Genomic DNA, 21247 nt, shown 5'->3' with positions numbered 1-21247 from the left:
CGCGCGCTCTCTGCCTCTGCTGCCGTTCCTCTTTTGTCTCCTCCCATCGTAGCACTGGGAGTGTAACTTTTGTCTCCTTCCATCCCTGCTCTCTTCTTTCGTCTCTCTCTCTCTCGTTTGGTCTTTGATGACATCGACATTTTGAGGGGTCCAGCTCGTAACTGTGTAGCGAGTCCCTTGGTTCAGGTCCGTGTGGCTGTCTCCTGACCACTGTGAGTGCCTTCACACGGGGACACAGTCCCCTCCCTGTTTTCCTGGATCCTTGTCACGTGAGGGGCAGCACCCATCACACACTGTGATGTTTCAGGCTTTTCATCAGAAGCCGTGTCTTCCACTCTCCACGGCAGCGCACAGCAAGCCTCCTCACTCTCTTTAGACCTGCCCTTTGTGCCACGAACCTGTTATTATTTGCCTTCACAGCCTCTGTGGGAAGCAGTCTTCAGTTCTTCGCTGGACGGTGACACGACAGCTGGCCTCATGCTTTTGTCCTTTCTCATGTGTGAACCTTTAGAGAAAGTCCTGGAGGGAGGTGGGACCCAGGGCGTGCCCTTGTGGTTTGATCGGTGTGCCCAGAGCTCCCTCCGCGGGGCTTGACCGGCTCACACCAACCCACGCGTGTGTCGTGACCAAGCTCAAGATCTTGGAGAAGTGCTGTCTCGGTTGTGTCCCAGTTTGTGTGCGTTTCTCTTCCTCCTGAGGGTAAATGTTACCTAGAAAGCCATTTATACTTAATTTCTACTCATACTGCCTCTTCCCTATTCTACTTATTCCTTTTTTCCAGACATTTCTTGTTTTTCTGTTTGATTCACACCTGGTGACGTTGCCCCACCCCAGGCTCCTTCTCCTGTGGGCTCCTACCCCTTCCTCATCTCCCTGCTCTGAAGATCCCCCATGGGGATAAAAGGAGTCAGGGTCCTTGAACATCACCATTTGCATCTTGAAGAAAGGAGAAACAACTGACATAGCGAATGACTCGAGCGTGACCTGGAGCCCCGGTCACCGCTGACCGAGTTCTGGAGTCAGAGGATTTCAGAACAAAAATACCTGGTCCTTCTCTCAGAAAATCTGCAATCATGTCCCAATTTGATACTGGACTCCAACAGGAAAAGACGTACTAACGAACAGACACGCTGAGAGTAGCAACCCCTGAGATGCCAGCTCCCCAGGCTTGGCTGAGGGTCTTTTCCACTCTTCCACCAGAGGCCTGGTTTGGTCACCCTGAGATTCACCAGATGCATCAAGAAAGCACAGTCTGGAAGCCTTGAAGTGTCCCACGTCTCCAGGGGCGGGAGCCAAGCTGGAGGGCGGGAGCTGAGAAGAAGGTCTGAGTGTAGCAACTGGGGTGAATGGCAGCTGCTCTGCACCCAGAGAGCAGCCCTCAGGAGTGGTGGGGGGCCCAGGAGCATCTGCTGTGTTGTCTTCCGCTTGGCAGTCGTCTCTGCCTGGTTCCCAGAGACACGAGAGGACCTCCCGTGGCCTCCCCCCACCCGCCGTGGTGCCTCTGTCCTCGTGTCCGAATAGGGGTCCGCAGGCCTCTGAGCCGAGCCCACCGCTCTAGGGCCCGGGCTCCAGACGCATCCCCGGAGCAGCTGTCGGGGCCTGGACGTGCAGAGTGTGCATGGCTGCTCAGGAGCCCAAGGGGTCGTCACGTGTGCCGGTAAAACAGTGACTTACTGTGTTAAAAACTAAGTGCTGGGCAGGAATTCCCCGGCGGTCCAGTGGTCAGGGCTCAGCACTCTACTGCCAGGGCCTGGGTTCCATCCCTGGTCGGGAACTAGGATCCCATGACCCACACAGCACCGCCAGAAAAGAAAAAAGTGCTAGCCGGCTGCACTCACAGGGTATTTTAAAAGTAATTTCTAAACACAAAGAAACCAAGAGTGCTTTTATTCTTGTCTTTATAAAGCTGGCAAAGTCAAGAAGAATCTGTTTGGCCTTCCCTGGTGGTCCAACGGCGAAGAATCTGCCTTGCAATGTGGGGGACTTGGATTTGATCGCTAGTCTGGGAAGATGTGGCATGTGTGGGGCAGCAAAGCCCGTGCACCACGACCACTGAGCCTGTGGTCTCGAGCCCAGGAGCCGTAGCTCCTGAAGCCCCTGGGCCCTAGAGCCTGTGCTCTGCGGTAAGACAAGCTACCGCAAGGAGAAGCCCACCCACTGCAGCTAGAGAGTAGCCCCTCTCGCCGCAACTAAAGACAGTCTGCGCTCAACAACTGAGACCCAGCACAGCCAGAAGTGAATATCTTTTTTAAAGTAGAAGAATCAGTCTAATAATACGTGATTTAGATTATATGTACACTCAGGTTACATACTATGTCCACTCTTAACGTGCTTTTCTTAGAGGTTCATTGTGCAGGTTGCTTTGTAAGGCCCAGTTATTTGAAAATCCTCTTTTCATATACAATTAAGTGATATTATCCAATTTGGGGGATATATATATATATATATATATATATCCCCCAAATATATCCCCCTGATATATCTAGTTTGGAATGAAAGCGACTTGAATGAAGGGAGAGAAGATGACCTCACTGTCTGCTAAAATGCCCGCTGACCTGAGCGGGAAACGCGCCTTCAGGACAGCTTGGGCTCTGCTGTGATGGAAACGGTACCATTTCACACAGCCAGGCTCATCCACAGCCAGACGCCCTCGCAGACTACTGCTCCCAGGCCAAATAGTCTCTCCCAACTTGAACTTTTCCAGCGCTTGTCTGAACCGTTAATCTGAGACTTTGATGTTGAATGTACAGTACACCTGGCATCCAGATCTTGGTTGGTTTCTTCCAATAAAAGGAACAAGGGCTCCTTGGAGAAGCAGCTGGTCCTGGACTGGGGCAGGACCGTGAGCCCAGAGGATCTGTCAGCCAGGACGCGAGGAGGGGCTCACACACCCATGGCGACGGCCGTGTGAAAGGGACAGTGGAGGCAGAGAGAAGAGCGCCCAACGGCCGGAGCTGGAGTGTCTACACCAAGCAATACTGAGCTATAACCGTGAGCAGAAACTAGACATCCGTGGGTCCAGATGATGAAAATCTATGACTTAATAAACCAGTAAATGCCGGAGAGCTGGGACACATCTCCAGATGACCTAGAGGTGAGACGTCACTCTCCTCCTACGTGTGGGCCGCACCCAGCGAGTTCCTTCAAAGCTGGACGGGATGGCAGGAGGAGGAGCGCCCAGTGAGGGAGGCCACATCGAGGGCATGACCCCGATCAGAGATGCCAACAACAGCACTTTCCCTTCGATGTCCCTCTCAAACCTGCCACTCCGTCAACAAGGAGAAAAGCATCAGACATATCCCGCCGGGGGGCACATTCTGGAACCCCGGGCTGGTCCTCCTCACACCGGGCAGGCCTCTGAAGCAGGAGCCCGAGGAGGTGCAGCCACCACGTGTGTGAGGATGAGGTCCCGGAGGAGGCGCTGAGGAGACGGCGTGAAGCCCCAGCTGGAGTTAGTGGCATGTCCCCTGGTGACCGGAGCAACTGGGGCTGGGCTGGGGCTTCTCCCAACTGCCTTTGCCACCTTCCCTTCAATCTGAGTCTGTCCTCAAAGGTTTGTTTTTTGAAACTGAACACGTGATGCTTGTGATCTTTAGGGACTGAAGGCAGGAGAGGGCACAAAGAAGGTTCTGGCTCCTCGCGGAGCCCGTGGATTGTTGGATTTTTTACAGTGCCTGCTGTAGTTTTGAAATTGGAGAGGGAGTGAGTCCACGCTCCAGGGCGTGGTGTCACCTCCGCGCGCTGAGGATGTGACCTTGGGTTTACAGCTTGGCGTCCTGCTCCTCTGGAGGCTGGACCAGCGGGGCCGCGTGCAGGGGATGCCGCTACTGCGGCACGAGTACGGGCAGCCCCTCACCCACTGCATCTTCCTGCTGCCCCCGCCTGGCGAGTGAGTACCCCGTGGGAGGGGGTGGCAGTGGGGTTCTCGTCTGTGGTCACCCCGCCTGCACCCCAGGGGCCACGAGGAGCTCCCCATCCCGTCTGCTTTCAGGGACCTGGTTCAGCTGGCCAGGGCGGCAGTGAGCGGGGACGAGAAGGCCCTGGACATGTTTAACTGGAAGAAGAGCGGCTTCAGGAGCATCCTGAAGATGGGGTCTCAGGAGGGCCTCTCGTTCTTTGTCAGCCTGACAGACGGTGAGACGCGCGCTGGGGTCAGGGACACCACAGCATCTCGGGGCATTTGGCGGTCACCAACGAGCAGACGGAGTGTCTGTATAAAGCTGCAGGCCGTGCGCCCCTCCTGGACGGATGCCTTGGCCCTCCCATGCCAGGGTTATCCTGGGCCCAAAGGGTGGCTTCCCTTGGCGCCAGTGGAGACAAACAGCTTTTATTTGTGTTGGAAAGTTTTTTAGGAGGAAGCTGTCCGGTTCGCGGGCCCAGACGAGTCACTGCCGGGGCACCCACGTGGTCTCCATGCCCACGTCCAGACTCAGCTCTGGGGCCGTGACCGGGGTGCTGGATGGGCTCTGCCGGCCGCAGCCCCCGGTGGCAGCCCTGGGGGCCAGGCCGTGGTGTCAGCTGTAACATGGCTCCTCCTCGGTGCGCCAGGAGGCAGGAGGCAGCGGCAGACGCAGCATGAGGGTCTTATCCTCTTGGGACATTCATGGGTTGCGTCCGCTGAAGGAAAGGGGTCCAGGAGGTGGGGCTGCGCGGGGTGATGGGGTCTGGGATGCGCATGGCCAGGCAGCTTGACTGTGACGGGTGACCGCGGGCAGGGGCCGGGTGCTGGTCATCTTAAAGATAGAGACACTGGCATGTCGGGGTGAGGGGTGGAGCCGCAGGAGGGCAGCTGGAGGGACCAGGGTGCTGCCCTGAGGGCAGAGGGCAATGCTGGTGCTGGGTGCTGCGGGCCAGGCTCTGTGTCTCCGGGCACCACAGTCCCTGTGCCTCAGCTCCTGGGCACGGCCCTGGGGACACAGTAGTCCCTGCCTCCTGCTCCCCACAGGCAGAGCTCACGTGAAAGTGCACACCCAGCCCACCGCACGTGTCTGCGGAGCAGGTGCTTGTTTCTGGGAGTGAGATGGGGGCCCCGAGGGTGAGGGGCTCTTGAGAGCCGCAGAATGAACCCACCCGAGAGCTCACCTGAAAACAGAACCGGGAGGCAGCTAGGGGCCAAGGCGAGGGATCCAGACTGGGAGGGGCCTGGGAGGGGAAGAGGGGGCAGGCTGTGATACCCGGGACCTGGGATGGAGGACCTGGGTCGAGGCCCCAGGGAAGGTCGTGGTTCAGGCTCTGGGGACAGACATGACCGGAGCACAGAGGCTGCACATCAGGAGGGCGGTCACTGAGTGCTGGACAGTGGTGGAGGGGACGGCAGGGGCAGGAGTCCGGCTGGACTAATGCACGAGACGGCAGGTGTAGCGGTTACGGGCCAGTGTTGTTTTGTTTTTTAATTATTTTATTTTATTTTATTGCCTTGGGTCTTTAGTTGCAGCATGTGGGATCTAGTTCCCTAACTAGCTATTGAACCCAGGGCCCCTGCTTTGGGAGCATGGAGACTTGGCCACTGGACCTCTGGGCAAGTCTGCCAGTGGTTTTTAAAATGGTCTATTTGTAAATGATTGTGATGAAGATGCTTATGTTGAAAGTGTCCGTAAGCAGGTAGAATGGCCGCGGGAGCGTCCAGCTTCCATGGACACAAGGCTCTTTCACAGGGACCGTGCACCACGTGGACGAGAAAGGCAGGACGGCCCAGGTGGCATCCACAGACAGCTCCATCCAGACACTGTTCTACCTGGAGCAGAGGGGGGCGCTGGTGGCGGTGACGGACAGCCTGCTGCTCTGCCTGTTCACGGTGACGCCCGAGGGCACGGCCGAGGAGGTGATGAAGGTGCGTGGGGCCACCCCAGGGCCGCCCTCTGGCCTGCCTCACCCTCACCTCGTCTTGGTTGAAGAGTCCACGTTGCAGGGTCACCAGAGCTTTGGTGCCTTATTTGCTGTGGACCATCGCAGTCACAGGCTGGGGAGATGTCAGGGGAAGGGGCCGCCCGAGCCTCGGGAGGCAGGGGGTGTGGTAGGGATGCCTGGTCACGTGCAGACCTTGGGGGTTGTCACCAGTGTTTCCACCACGGCTGGTCCACACGTGTGACGGTTGCAACTCTGAACGCCCCACCATCCCTGTGGGCGCCTCGCCCCTGACCTGGGGGCTTGCTCGCAGGAGGACGCCCGGAGCCTGGGGTGTGGTCAGGCAGCACGCACCGCTCCCTGAGGACCGCTTGCTGCCCTTCTGCGGTCTCTCGGTTCCACCCGCAGATTCCAGGTTCTCAGGGACCCCGAACCTCCCTGGAGGTGGTCTGGTAGACACAGAAAGTCAGTGTGTTCGGGGCCCTCGTGCACCTGTGTCTGCACAGCAGCTGAAATGTGGTCACTGAGTCCATGGACCTGGGTTCAAATCCCCCCTTGGCCCCTCGCTGGTTCTGTGCGTGGGTGTGAGGGCGCCTCCCCCATGAGGGGCTCCATTAACTGCTCTGGCCTGAAAAGCTGGGGCCGCCCGCACTTCCTTTGCGTGGGCACTCTCCCCGGAGTTGCTGCCAGCAGAGTCCAGCCCGTCAGCAGCGACACAGCCTCCACACAGGCGGCACCCTCCTCTCAGGTGGCTGTTGTCGTGCAGGTGAAGCTGAGCGGGAAGACGGGCCACCGGGCAGACATCACGCTGATCGACGGCAGCCTGCTCGTGACCGCCATCGGAGAGGCGGCGCTCAGGTGAGAGCCAACCCTGCGGGGTTGGAGGGAGAAATCTGTTCCCAGCACTCTCGTGAGTCGGCTCCGTACTGGAGCCTAACGTGCACAGAGGCCAGCACACGAATGATGGCCGATCGTCACCACTGTCTGTAACCGGCCCCGAGGTGGACGAACAGACAGGCAGAGCCCCAGCGCCCGCCCCACGGAGTCCTGCTGTCCCCTGCCTTTCTGACCCTGCCCCCTGTGTACGTGGAAACCCATGTCATGGCCTCTTGGGCCATTGCTTTGAGTCCACGTGACGCAGGGGTCTCCTGGGCTCAGGTGCTCGGGGCTCCTGTGCTCTCCTCCTGACCTGGTGTCCCACAGGGGCCCTCTGCATTGGCAGCATCTCCCTCTGGTCATGAGCAAGGCCTAACGGACAACATGATGATGAGAAACTTTTTTTTTGTAGAGTCTGAAGGGCTGTGTCTTTTTCCTGGTATTTAATGTTTAATCTGCGAGTTGAACAAGACCCTTGGAGCTGAGGGAAACACACTAACGCAGGCCCCTCATGGGCTTTCCTGCTTGCCTTGTAGATTCTGGGATTTAGAACGAGGGGAGAACTACGTCCTGAGTCCAGAGGAGAAGTTTGGTTTTGAAAAAGGAGAGAATATAAATTGCGTTTCTTACTGTAAAGTTAAAGGTGAGACTTCTGGCGTCAGGGGCTGTTCTCGGAACCAGCCACTCGAGGATGGTCAGCCCAGAGCAAGAGAGAGGCGGGCGCTGTGTTTGTCCCGTATGGTGGCCCAGGAGATGGTCAGGAATATGACCATCCGGCTGCGGGAATGGGTGTCTGTTCCTCCTGAACCCTCAGTAGAGAGTCAGCGTGACGAACATTATATGTGTGTGTATATTAATATATATGTGCATGGATGTGTGTATGTGTACACACACGTGTGCACCCATGCGCGCACACACAGTGGAATAGGAGATGCATGGGAGCAGCACCTCTGTGCCCACTAAGTGCCAAGTCCTGTGTGGCTCCTCACACGCACACACACGCGCCTCACGCACGCGTACACATACTATCGCTACGGCAGTGAGCTCCTACAAAGGGGATCAGCTGGGTAAGTGGCTGCAGAGTTACTGGGCGGGCTGATGCGTCTGAGAGGGTGGTCAGAGGGCGCCTGCTGCCACTTTATCCCTTTCCGGCTCAGCTAAGGTGAGCTCTCTTTTTACCTGTAGGTCTCCTGGCAGCAGGTACCGACAAGGGGCGAGTAGCCATGTGGAGAAAAGCGCCGGGCCTCCCGAACGGCCGCGGGGCGGAGGGCAAAGACAAGTGGACCCTTCAGGCCCCCACTGAGCTGGAAGGAAACATCATGCAGATAAAGGTACAGCCGGTGGGGTGCTGGGGGCCCTCGCTTTTTGCACAGGTGGAGGCAGTAATTGGCTCTGAGCCTATTTTTGTCAGTTGTTCAACTTAAGATTAAAAAATAGCAACAATAAAATATAAAGGCCTGTTGGGTCAGAAATTATATAAGCGGTCGTGGGTCTGCGGTAGTCTATATTTATCTATTTTACCGATTTACCTGTCCTTTTGTCTCTACCATCCTCTGTTTTGTTTTCTCACTTATGTTTTTTTGGCCGTGCCCCTCGGCTTGTGAGATCTTATCTCCCCGACCAGGGGCTGAAGCCCGGCCCTGGCAGTGAAAGTGCCGAGTCCTCACGGCTGGGCCTCGGGGAGCGCCTGCCCCAGCCACCTCCCGATGCTCCATACCTCCGCCGCTCTCCGGGCACTGCTGTCTTGCCCATGCTCTGTTTTAGATAGAGCTGCTTGTGTTGGGAGCTTGCTGCTCCAGAGCCTGCCTGTGGGGAGAGCGGCTTTGGGCACCAGAGCCTCTGTCTGGGACTGCCTCCCCGTGAGAAGCAAGCTAGGGCGAAGGCCTAGTCTGTGTGGTCAGGCTCCACCCCAAAGGCAGAGCCTCCCCGCACACCCACCTGGAACTGGCCTGTGTGCGGAGCTGAGCGGTGAGAGACGCTGGCGGCCGTCCCTCCCTGGGCCTTTTGGCCAAACCTGCCCGCCAGGCTCACCTGCCGCAGACTCTGCTCTTCTCTCTAAACTCAGTAGATTTTCTTCAGTCCTTCTTTCTCCATTTAACTTTGTGCCCGATTCCGAGAAAAATGGGCAGTTGTGTTCTCACAGTTTTCACCAGTTACGCCTGCTGTGTCCTCAGGGCTCCTCGCCTGCCATCCTGGGCCTGGCCTGTCAGCTCTGCTCTGTGTGATATGGGCGTGCAGCACACAACATCTTAGCTCCCTGACTAGGGGAGGGTAGTGTCCTGCCCACTGGACCCCCAGGGAACTCCCTGAACTTTTTAAGATGAAGTTTAAATAATCTAATCAAGAAATGAAACTTATATGGTAAATAGTTTAGGGATGTCTTAGAGCAATTTTGGAGGAGGAAATGGCAACCCACCCCAGTATTCTTGGCTGGAAAATCCCATGGACGGAGGAGCCTGGTAGGCTACAGCCCATGGGGTCACAAAGAGTCGGACATGACTGAGCGACTTCACTTTCACTTTAGAGCAATTCTAGGAATTTCTTTTAGATCCTCCACTGTTAGCCACTCAGTCATATCTGACTCTTTGCAACCCATGGATTGTAGCCCACCAGGCTCCTCTGTCCATGGGGGTTCTCCAGGCAATAATACTGGAGTGGCTTGCCATTTCCTACTCCAGGGGATCTTCTCAACCCAGGGATTGAACCTGTGTCTCCTGCATCTCCTGCTTTGGCAGGCAGATTCTTTACCACTGAGCTACCTGGGAAGCCAGGTAGTTCACTGATAGGGTGTAAACTCTCTTTCCGTTTATAAAACACAGATGCCCCTAAGTTTGCATCGGTAAACTAAGCTCTAGAAGATGCTCAGCCAGTCAGAACAGACACAAACTAGAACCAGCACATAAGTTTACATGCTGGATCTCAACTCTGGGTGTTGAGATCCAGTATTTTTAAGCTTTTCTGCAAATTACACATTTTACACTTATAAATTTTTAAAGTCATGTTTTTAAACAAGAGGGCGTCCCTGATAGCTCAGTTGGTAAAGAACCCGCCTGCAATGCAGGAGACCCTGTTTCGATTCCTGGGTTGGGAATATCTGCTGGAGAAGGGAAAGGCTACCCACTCCAGTATTCTGGCCTAGAGAATGCCATGGGGTCGCAAAGAGTCGGACACGACTGAGCAACTTTCACTTCACTTTAAATAATGAGAAGAAGCAGTGCTTGGAGGCTGTTTATGAATCTTCATACCTGTGACGTTGCCCTGACTGCACGTCTCCTTTCTGTTCATACCTCGGTGGTGTCTCTCCTCGTGGAAACCAAGTGGGGCTCCAGGAAGAGCCTCCTGGCCGTGAACAGCATCAGCTCCGTGCTCATCCTCCATGAACAGGCCATGTCATCCCACTTCCACCAGCAGGTGGCCGCCGTGCAGGTCTCCCCAAGCCTCCTCAACGTGTCCTTCCTGTCCACGGGGGTGACCCACAGCCTGCGCACAGACATGCACGTCAGCGGAGTGTTTGCCACCAAGGTCACTGCCAGGGTGATCTGTGGGCGGGGGGCAGGGTCACTGATGTAGACAGAAGCCCTGGCCAGTTGTTAGGGTCACTGGGGACAGTGAGGCCTGGATGACTGGTTGCTTTTTCCCTTCCGTGGCTCTTCATAGGATGCTGTTGCCGTCTGGAATGGAAAACAGGTGGTGATCTTTGAGCCGTCTGGAGCCACGTTACGCAGTGCAGGTGGGAGTCTTTTCAGCCCCCGGAGGGTCTTGTGTCTGATGCAGGTGGGGGTGCTAGTTCCTGAGGGGCCGGGAGGGGGCAGGTCCTGGGCAACCGGGAGACCCCACACCCGTTCTCGTGCCCGGGCTAGAGCTCGTGGCCTCCAGAGTCCTATGTATGATGAGCTGCAGCTTTGACAGTGGTGCTGTCACAGAGGCTGCGCTATGGGAAGCACCAGCTGCTCACCAGAGGGAGGAGGTGAGGGCATCAGTGAGTGGTGAGGGTGGGTGCCTGGCACTGGGTGCCCCATCAGGCCGTCACTGGCAGCCGTGGCCCTGGGCAGTCCCTGTATCTTGGAGCCTCACTTACCAAGATGAAGAAAACACACCTTTCACAAGGCTGTTGTGGGGCCAAGGAGCAGTAGGGAACACACGTGAGAACATTCTTGATACTACAGCTCTGCCTTTTCTCCCCATCTTTATAGCCTGAGGCTCTTCATTATGACTTTAGTTGTAGAAGATGTTTTGTGCTAGATTCCAGTCTTTCTCATCAATCACTCTATAAAGAGTTCTAGTTTTAGTGTGAGAATGCTTCCGAAACTCTAAGGAGCTCTGACAAGACTAGCTGCTGGTGTCATGACCTCTGTCTGTCATTTCAGGGTCCTTCCTGTGTGAGTCTCCAGTGTTAGCCATGCATGAAGAAAACGTTTATACGGTGGAGCCAAACAGAGTCCAAGTTCGAACCTGGCAGGTAAATGACTGTTCTACGGTGAGTGGCCTGTGACGTTAAAGACAACTAGAGCAGAGTTTAAAACGCCACCTCTAAATCAAGCCAGAGCCTGCTTATTGACTTCACCCAGCCTTATCAGATCCCCTCACTGGGTGTCTGGTTGGATTGTGAATCTAATGGATTCTCACATAGCTGTTCCCATCGACAGCTCTTGTGACTTCAGAAATCAGGAGGTAAGGCAGTGGCCCTTTGCAGCGAAAAGGACTGCCTGGCTGGTTCTAGAGTGCATTATGAAATGGGAGGAAGGTGTGCTGTTTAATGTGCACCTAGAGGACTGAGGGGCCGTCAGTTTTGGCCACAGCTTTAGACCTTTTCCTGCATGTGTCTGAGGGTGGGAGCCACGCGTACCTCCAGGACCACAGCCTCTAGCACCATTCTGTCTTCTGCAGGGGGTGCAGTAGGGGAGCCCCTGCCTGCCCGCATCCTGTGCACACTTGCTTTATCCCTGGGGCTGACACGGAGTATTAGTTTCCTGACTGGCCATAACCAATGACCACAAACTGAATGGCTTAAAACAATAGATATTTATTTTCCTCAGCACCGTTCAAGAGGCTAGAAGTCCAAAATCTAGGTGTGGGCAAGGCTGCTCCTTCTAAGGCTCTGGGGGAGAGTTTGTCCTATGCCTCCTCCAGCTGCTGGCATTGCCAGCATTCCTTGCGTTCCGTAGCCTGTAGCCAGGTTTCTGCCTCCATCTTTACATGGCCTTCTCCCTGTGTCTGAGAAGGACGCTTGTCCCTGGATTTAGGGTCCACCCTAATCTAGAGTTATCTCTATTTGAGAGCCTTAGTTATATCTTCAAAGACCCTTTTTCCAAATAAGGTCATGTTTACATCCAAGTGGGTGTATCTTTCAGGGGAGACCATTCACCCCGCACGTTCAGCAGTGTTCTGCATCACATTTGAGGACACTTGCTGTGCTGCTGGTTTGGCTCTCGGTGTGTGACCACTGTGTCCAGCTCTGAGTTCTTTCCTAAGGTCTGTCCTGTGCTTATACCTCACAGGCTTATACCTCCCCTTCTCTATTCAGTAACTCCTGAAGGAGCTTCCCTGCAGTTCTAGCCTCTAGCAGAAGGGTCAGACGGTAAGGAGCACAGTAAAGTATGGAGGGGGTTGGAGAGTATTGCAGGGGGACACGTTAAAATAGAGACCTGACAGGTGGGGAAGGTGGCCGCAGTCCCATGAGCCTCCTGGGGGAACTGCAGGGAGGGATCTGGGCCTCAAGAGATGCCTGGCCAGGTTCAGGTCAGAGGGGAGGTGGGGAGGCGGAGGGATGGGGCTTGCAGACCGCTGATAGTGGTGAAGGGGCATCAGGTGTGGACATAAAGCTGAGGTAGGGAGGAGCCCTGCCAACAACAGATGAGGGAGCAGCTGGGTTATTAGAGGGATGAACTCCAGAGCCAGAAGGTGGAGGCATGCAGGAGAGAAGGAAAGGCCTGCTGAGAAGGGGTGAAAGGCATGCTGGCAGAAAACGAAAGGCACACTGGGAAAAAGGCGAAATGTTGCTGGTAGGGGCAAAAGGCATGCTAGGAAGGTGAGTGAGAGGCATACTGGGAGAGAATGAAAGGCATGTTGGGAAAGGAGTGAAAGACATACAGGAACAGAATGAGAAGTCCACTGGGAAGGCAACAAAAGGCATACTGGAAAAGGAGTGAAAAGCATGCTGGGAAAGGGGCGTAAGGCATACTGGGAGAGAATGAAAGGCGTGTCAGGAGAGAACCAAAGGCATATTATGAAAGGCCTATGAGGAAAGAATAAAAAGGCCTGCTGGGAAAGCAGCAAAAGTCATACTGGGAGGAAACAGAAAGGCCTTCAGGGAAGGGGTGAAAAGTTTACTGGGAAAAGGGTGAAAGGTTGCCGGTAGGGGTGAAATGCATGCTGGGAAAGTGGTGAAAGGCATTCTGGGAAGGGACAAAAGGCCTGCTGGGAAAAGAGAACAGCATGCTGGGAAGGGGTGAAAGTCAAGCTAGAAATCATGGCAGTAACTTAGGAGCATCTGACCATAGACAAGAGTTTAACCTTTTAAAATTTTTATTGAAAGGAATATATGTCAGGGACTTCCCTGTTGGTCCAGTGGTTAAAACGTGGCCTTCCAATGCAGGGGGTATGATTTGAACCCTGGTCAAGGAGCTAAGCTCCCACTTGCCTCATGGCCAAAAAATATATATATATGAAACAGAAGCAATATTGTAATAAATGAAGACTCTCTGAGTCTCTGTTCCTGGTATGCAGAGCCCACTAAGTTCTGTGGGAAACCCCACCCCTGGCCACTCTGCTCCCAGCCCAGTGCCAAGCCAAGCAGAAACTCACTGGGCATTGGTTGAATGTGAAACCATTTACCTCAGACTGGGACTTGAACCCACGTGCTGGGACTCAAACCGGCCAAAACCCACAGTCTTCCCACTGAGGTCACAGACCTAGTTTCAGGATCTGATAAAGCTCAGGTTCATGATACCTCATTGCAGAAAAAATTCAGTGAGAGACAAAATAATAGGTAAGAAGTGGGTTTATTCAGAGAGAAACACACTCTACAAGCAGTGTGGACCATCATGGAGGACAAGTGCAGAGGCCTTGAAATATGGTGTGGTTAGCTTTTATGGGCTGGGTAATTCATAAGCTGTACAATGTCACGCACCTCATTCCATAGCTCATCAGGCACTCTGTCTATCAGATCTAGGCCCTTAAATCTGTTTCTCACTTCCACTGTATAATCATAAGGGATTTGATTTAGGTCATACCTGAATGGTCTAGTGGTTTTCCCTACTTTCTTCAATTTAAGTCTGAATTTGGTAATAAGGAGTTCATGATCTGAGCCACAGTCAGCTCCTGGTCTTGTTTTTGTTGACTGTATAGAGCTTCTCCATCTTTGGCTGCAAAGAATATAATCAATCTGATTTCGGTGTTGACCATCTGGTGATGTCCATGTGTAGTCTTCTCTTGTGTTGTTGGAAGAAGGTGTTTGCTATGACCAGTGCATTTTCTTGGCAGAACTCTATTAGTCTTTGCCCTGCTTCATGCCAAGGCCTGTATTCCAAGGCCAAATTTGCCTGTTACTCCAGGTGTTTCTTGACTTCCTACTTTGGCATTCCAGTCCCCTATAATGTAAAGGACATCTTTTTGGGGTGTTAGTTCTAAAAGGTCTCGTAGGTCTTCATAGAACCATTCGACTTCAGCTTCTTCAGCATTACTGGTTGGGGCATAGACTTGGATTACTGTGATATTGAATGGTTTGCCTTGGAAATGAACAGAGATCATACCATCCCCATGGAAAAGAAATGCAAAAAAGCAAAATGGCTGTCTGGGAAGGCCTTACAAATAGCTGTGAAAAGAAGAGAAGCGAAAAGCAAAGGAGAAAAGGAAAGATATAAGCATCTGAATACAGAATTCCAAAGAATAGCAAGAAGAGATAAGAAAGCCTTCCTCAGTGATCAATGCAAAGAAATAGAGGAAAACAACAGAATGGGAAAGACTAGAGATCTCTTCAAGAAAATTAGAGATACCAAGGGAACATTTCATGCAAAGATGGGCTTGATAAAGGACAGAAATGGTATGGACCTAACAGAAGCAGAAGATATTAAGAAGAGGTGGCAAGAATACACAGAAGAACTGTACAAAAAAGAGCTTCACGACCCAGATAATCACGATGGTGTGATCACTGACCTAGAGCCAGACATCCTGGAATGTGAAGTCAAGTGGGCCTTAAAAAACATCACTACGAACAAAGCTAGTGGAGGTGATGGAATTCCAGTTGAGCTCTTTCAAATCCTGAAAGATGATGCTGTGAAAGTGCTGCACTCAATATGCCAGCAAATTTGGACAGCTCAGCAGTGGCCACAGGACTGGAAAGGGTCAGTTTTCATTCCAATCCCAAAGAAAGGCAATGCCAAAGAATGCTCAAACTACCGCACAATTGCACTCATCTCACATGCTAGTAAAGTAATGCTCAAAATTCTCCAAGCCAGGCTTCAGCAATACGTGAACCGTGAACTTCCTGATGTTCAAGCTGGTTTTAGAAAAGGCAGAGGAACCAGAGATCAAATTGCCAACATCCACTGGATCATGGAAAAAGCAAGAGAGTTCCAGAAAAACATCTATTTCTGTTTTATTGACTATGTCAAAGCCTTTGACTGTGTGGATCACAGTAAACTGGAAAATTCTGAAAGAGATGGAAATACCAGACCACCTGATCTGCCTCTTGAGAAATCTGTATGCAGGTCAGGAAGCAACAGTTAGAACTGGACATGGAACAACAGACTGGTTCCAAATAGGCAAAAGAGTACGTCAAGGCTGTATATTGTCACCCTTGCTTATTTAACTTCTATGCAGAGTACATCATGAGAAACGCTGGACTGGAAGAAACACAAGCTGGAATCAAGATTGCCGGGAGAAATACCAATAACCTCAGATATGCAGATGACACCACCCTTATGGCAGAAAGTGAAGAGGAACTAAAAAGCCTCTTGATGAAAGCGAAAGTGGAGACTGAAAAAGTTGGCTTAAAGGTCAACATTCAGAAAACGAAGATCATGGCATCCGGTCCCATCACTTCATGGGAAATAGATGGGGAAACAGTGGAAACAGTGTCAGACTTTATTTTTGGGGGCTCCAAAATCAGTGCAGATGTTGATTGCAGGCATGAAATTAAAAGGTGCTTACTCCTTGGAAGGAAAGTTATGACCAACCTAGACAGCATATTGAAAAGCAGAGACGTTACTTTGCCAACAAAGGTCCGTCTAGTCAAGGCTATGGTTTTTCCAGTGGTCATGCATGGATGTGAGAGTTGGACTGTGAAGAAGGCTGAGTGCCGAAGAATTGATGCTTTTGAACTGTGGTGTTGGAGAAGACTCTTGAGAGTCCCTTGGACTGCAAGGAGATCCAACCAGTCCATTCTGAAGGAGATCAGCCCTGGGATTTCTTTGGAAGGAATGATGCTAAAGCTGAAACTCCAGTACTTTGGCCACCTCATGCGAAGAGTTGCCTCGTTGGAAAAGACTCTGATGCTGGGAGGGATTGGGGGCAGGAGAAGAAGGGGACGACAGAGGATGAGATGGCTGGATGGCATCACCGACTCGATGGACATGAGTCTGAGTGAACTCCGGGAGCTGGTGATGGACGGGGAGGCCTGGCGTGCTGTGATTCATGGGGTCGCAAAGAGTTGGACACGACTGAGCGACTGAACTGAACTGAATTCATAAGCTAATGAGTGGGAGGATTTTTCCAGCTATTTGGGGGAAGGGGTGGAGATTTCCAGCAATTGGGCCACCACCCACCTTTGGGTCTTTTGACTTTTGGTGTCTTGGAACTGTCATAGTGCCTTTAGGTGGTCATTTAGCTTGCTGATTGAGGATCAAAGTCTAGGGGAAGCTGACTTGTCTGCCTCTTTGAAAGTGACAGTGAAAGTGTTAATCGCTCAGTCATGTCTGACTCTTTGCAACATTATGGACTATAGGCTGCAGGCTCCTCTGTCCATGGAGTTCTCCAGGCAAGAATACTGGAGTGGGTTGCCATTCCCTTCTCCAGGGGATCTTCCTGACCCATGGATCGAACCCAGGTCTCCCGAATTAGAGGCAGATTCTTCAGCATCTGAGCCACAGGGAAGTGGAGTCTGCCACCCTGGACCCATTTGATTCTAATTGGTTTATGTTGTGTCCTTGGGTTATGTCACTCTTTCATAAGTTGTGCCCTGCCCCCTTCCCTCCTGTTTCAAATTGAGCTGGGGACCCATCTCAGCTCCAAGGAGAGGGGTCAATCCATGCATAAGACACCCAAAAGTGTAAGCTCTGCCCAGGCCTGACTCTGGTCACTCTTTCCAAAATAACAATAGTGGGATGTGTTGTAAGAACAACATTTTAAAACATAAATGATTTTAAGTCACCTGTGGCTCAGAACCCTCCAGAGTCTTCCAGCTTCATGTGGAACAAAATGTGACTCTTCCCTTGGCCTGCACTGATGCCCAGTGTGGTGTCTGCTCACTGCCCGCCTCAGGGCCCGCCTTCCTTCCTGCCACCCGGCTCCTCCTCCTTCTGGAAGGCCAGTGCAGCTCTCCAATGGCTGGCTCCTTCCCCCCAGGCTCACTTCAACTTGCCCCCAGACAAGACCTGTTCTCAGGCATTTACCAGCATATGATGGACACACGGGAAAGTAGGCATGTGGTGTGGGCGGCTCATGAGTTTTTGCAGATGGACATACCTGGGACGTGATCACCACACCTTCCACTCATGGCCTCCCCAGAGGTGACCACTAGCCACACAGTCAGCTTCACTGGGGCATTAACATAAGACCTCGTGGGCAGCATCTCCTGCGTCAACCCAAACGGATGGAATTCCACATGCTGCCGCCTAGATAGTTTTCTTTTAGCATCCCTTCCGTCACCTGTCTGCGCATGCTCAGGCTGAGTCACGTGTGTACCTGCTTGTTGACCTGGCTTCTCTGTACCTCCCCCATGACCGGAAGCACCAGGGATTCCCCGATGAGAGGGCCTGTCCTCCCACGTGGGGTGAGACTCCAGCAAGGGGTGGGGCCTGTGACTGAAGCCCCCCTGAGGTCCCTGTCCCCTCCTTTTTCCTTAGGGGACCGTGAAGCAGCTCCTGCCGTTCTCCGAGTCAGAGGGGAACCCATGCTTCTTGGACATCTGTGGAACTTTCCTGGTTGTAGGGACGGACTTGGCTCACTTTAAAAGCTTTGATCTTTCCCGAAGGTACAGTTTTTGTCCAAATAAAAGTATTTTAAATGCATTGGGAGACGATGCGATGGGTAGAAGACAGACGGGGGCAGCAGACTGTTTATGTTCTCGTTTCAACATTAATGTGCACTTTCCTGTTGGAAATGCCTGATGCCTTGGTTTAAAGTCTTAATCTCTACACGAAGTGGGGAGCAGCGTCACTGTGTGGTAGACACGTGACACAGCACGCTTGCCGAAATCCACAGACCTTTACAGCTCACAGTGAGCGTTAGTATCTGCAAATTAAAACAACCTTTCAGTTCAGGGGGGGCCCAGGATGAAAGGCAGACAAGGCAGGACAACCCCCATTCATGAGCGTGTGGAACTGCCTCCCTCTGCGCCAGGAGCTGCCCGGGTTACCCTGGGCCTGAGCGGGGCCCTGAGACTAATGGCTGAGGGCCCGCACGCAGCATGCACTCTGCTGATAAAGTCAGTTCCCACTGGCACGGGGAGGCGTCTAGGCTGGTCGTGAGCAGCTGAGTGTCAGGATGAGGACTGGCAGGGAGCTGGCTTCTCACCTGAGGGGTGGTTTCCAAGTCATCAAGGGAGGAGGCTGAGTGACCCCTGAGCGAATGCATCCAAGGTGGAGACCTGAGTCTGGAGCCAGGTGAAGCTTCGTGTCGATGCAGGTGGAGGCAGGTATGCGTGCAGGTACCGGGCAGTGCACACGGCCTGGTCTGTCCGCCACTGAGGTCTGGGAGCAGCGACACCCCAGGAACCATAAGCACACCCCATGCCCAGATCTGGGTCCAAGTCCTCCTGCAGGAAAGGGAGTGGGCTCCTAGGAGACTGATGCTGGAATGGATTCTGGGCCTAGGCAGGAAATACACGAGATGAGCCTGGAGCCCGAGGCCCTGTCCCAGCCCAGAGGGACCCAGGGAGACGAGATGATTAGATGCCACGTGAGGCCTGGATGGGGGTCCCGGGCAGAAAGAGAACACTAAGGGGAAAGTAAGGAAATGTGAATAAAGTAAAGAAAGTCATGGTGAGCTACCTCTACAAGCCAGTTTTGTTTCTGGAGGCATCAAGCTTGACACAGCTAAACAGGACTAGTGTAATAAATTTGAGTTTGTCCACACAGTGGAAAAGCACGTGACTGTAACGAAGCGTGGGTAGCAGAGCCCACGGCCGTGCTGTGGGGACGGCGTGGCATCTGTAATCAGCTGCTTCTGTCTGTGATGGGAACGAGATAGTGCTCCTGCCTGTTCACAAAAACAGAACTTTAAAACCTCAGCCACACAAATAGCAGACTGTTACACTGTGCTTCTGAAACTCAGATAATGTGTGTGTCGATTATATCTCCACCAAAAAATGTGGAAAACTCGCCCTGTCTCCTGAGCTCAGCCCATTTCCTGAGTCTGCCGTTCCTGAAGTGAGAGCCGCTGGTCCCAGGTTCCAGGCCCAAGGGGAAGGGCTCGCCTGCCGTCCCAGCGGGGCCACTGAGACCACCTCCCTCCCTGCAGAGAGGCCAAGGTGCACTGCGGCTGCAAGAGCCTGGCCGAGCTGGTCCCAGGCGTGGGGGGCCTGACCTCACTCAGATGCAGTGCCAGCGGCAGCAAGATCAGTCTCCTCCTCAGCAAGGTGGGTCCCTACGTGCGCTGCCCCACCTGCCCGCCCCCCTGCAGCCCTGGCGCCCCCTCCACCCCCTGGGCTCCCTCCACCTCCCTACCTTCCTTCACTTCACTCCCTGTGTCATCAGAAGCAGTGGTTCTTGCAGAGACCCTCACCTCTTCCCTTCTGCCTCTTTGCATCATCAGACTAAGGTCTCTGGGCAGCAGGGGTGACTGGTGTGGGAGGACCTGGAGCCTCTTGGTTTGAGAGTGGGTGTGAAGGAGCCAGGTGGCAGGGGGGTTGGTTCTAGAGGGGCTGGTGCCTTCCCGCCATCAGTGTCTGTTCATGTGCTCCTCTGTCATTCACTCATTCACACGCTCATCCCTTCACTCACTAACTCATTCACTGACTCACTGATTCATTCACTCTCATTCCCTCATTCACTCGAGTGGGTTGTTCGCTGCCGTGTGTACCACACACTTTGCTGGGTACTGTAAACACAAACTGATGTGTTAAATGGGGGACTCGACGCCACCCCTGTGGATGAGCAGACTCAAGTAAATTTTTACAACCCTGGTGAGAGCTGGGAGGAGAGAAGCAGGGCTGGAGGGCAGCAGTGGGCCCAGCCACTATGGGGGATCGGCTGAAACTAGAAAAGAGTAAACCCACAGCCGTTTCAGTGGGATGAACATAGGCTGACGTTGGAATTACACGGTCTGGACCTTGGCACCTCTCCCAAACGTGTGGAACATCAGTGGGCAGGCACACTGAGCTCCGGCTCTCTCTTCCTAGGCTGACAATAGCCCCGATTCAAAAATCTGCTTCTACGACGTGGATATGGACACAGTGACCATCCTCGACCTCAAGACAGGACAGATAGATCAGAGAGAGACATTGTCCATTAATGGGCAGGAGACAAAGAAGTAAGCCTGTGGTTTGGGAGGACTTTGTTGAAAAAAGATGTTGAAAATGCTCAGTTACTTGTTGGCTTTGAGCCAGTTTGTTGCTAAGTTTTCTTCATACTTGGAAGAGCTCAGTGATCATGAGCAATGGGGACCAGAGGTGAAACAGAAGCCCGCTCCCCTGGGCCGTCGCAGGGATTTGAGTCTAATCTGACTCCTCGGTTCTGAGGTTCTGGAGTCATGGGCCAGGAACTTGAGCTTCCAAAAGGGCTGCAACGCGAGTGCCCATGGGCAGCCCCAGGTCTCGGGGTACAGAGGGCCATCAGCGTCCCTGCCGGTCTTTCTTCAGGGCCTTGGTGTACCGCGCATGCGGTTCTCTTTCTTTTTCAGGAGCCAGGCCCTGGAGGATGAGAGGCTGACAGACCTCGTGCCCGTCAGCCACTTCTGGGATCAGAGCGAGCCCCGGCTGTTCGTGTGCGAAGCCGTGCGCGAGGTGCCCGGCGCCCCACCACAGCCCGCGGACAGGAACGCGCTGGCCGAGGCCAGTGCGGGCCCCTCGCCCCTCGCCCCTCGCGCGGTCACCTGTGTGTTTGGACAGCAGGCAGGGCAGGCTCTGTCTTCCAATGTGGTCCCTGGGGAAGTCGTAGGGAACGGGTTCCGGGGAGCCAGTCTCCACCCCCAGGACGTCAGTGGACACCTCTCCCCTCTGGGTCGCCATCGAGAGCTGGCCCCACCCTCTGTCACGTGCCATTTTCTCTTGGGAATCAGAGTCTCCCTTGATCTGGGCGCGTCCTGTGGGTCCGGTTACGAAGGTCCCCTCAGTCATTCCCCAATCAGTGGGCCCCCAGCCTCGGTCACT

General features: G+C 53.6%; 1 protein-coding gene across 6 annotated transcripts in view; it reads left to right on the top strand.

The window, feature by feature from the left end:
* IFT140 (intraflagellar transport 140) overlaps positions 1-21247 on the top strand; it is a 58260-nt gene that overhangs the window by 7506 nt on the left and 29507 nt on the right. For 5 of the 6 annotated variants that reach the window (XM_070779411.1, XM_070779412.1, XM_070779409.1 and 2 more), the window contains exons 5-17: positions 3768-3889; positions 3992-4134; positions 5655-5830; positions 6611-6702; positions 7257-7363; positions 7906-8051; positions 10039-10242; positions 10378-10450; positions 11088-11179; positions 17784-17911; positions 19399-19516; positions 20279-20409; positions 20779-20929. In XM_070779411.1, the coding sequence (XP_070635512.1) occupies positions 3768-3889; positions 3992-4134; positions 5655-5830; positions 6611-6702; positions 7257-7363; positions 7906-8051; positions 10039-10242; positions 10378-10450; positions 11088-11179; positions 17784-17911; positions 19399-19516; positions 20279-20409; positions 20779-20929 (1683 nt within the window). The remainder of the gene's footprint in view (positions 1-3767; positions 3890-3991; positions 4135-5654; positions 5831-6610; positions 6703-7256; positions 7364-7905; positions 8052-10038; positions 10243-10377; positions 10451-11087; positions 11180-17783; positions 17912-19398; positions 19517-20278; positions 20410-20778; positions 20930-21247) is intronic. The other variant, XM_070779413.1, reaches the window with a different exon arrangement.

The sequence above is a fragment of the Bos indicus genome, chromosome 25, assembly GCF_029378745.1.
Source record: "Bos indicus isolate NIAB-ARS_2022 breed Sahiwal x Tharparkar chromosome 25, NIAB-ARS_B.indTharparkar_mat_pri_1.0, whole genome shotgun sequence".
In the NCBI taxonomy this organism is placed as follows: Eukaryota; Metazoa; Chordata; class Mammalia; order Artiodactyla; family Bovidae; genus Bos; species Bos indicus.
This window is presented reverse-complemented; position numbering and strand designations above follow the sequence as displayed.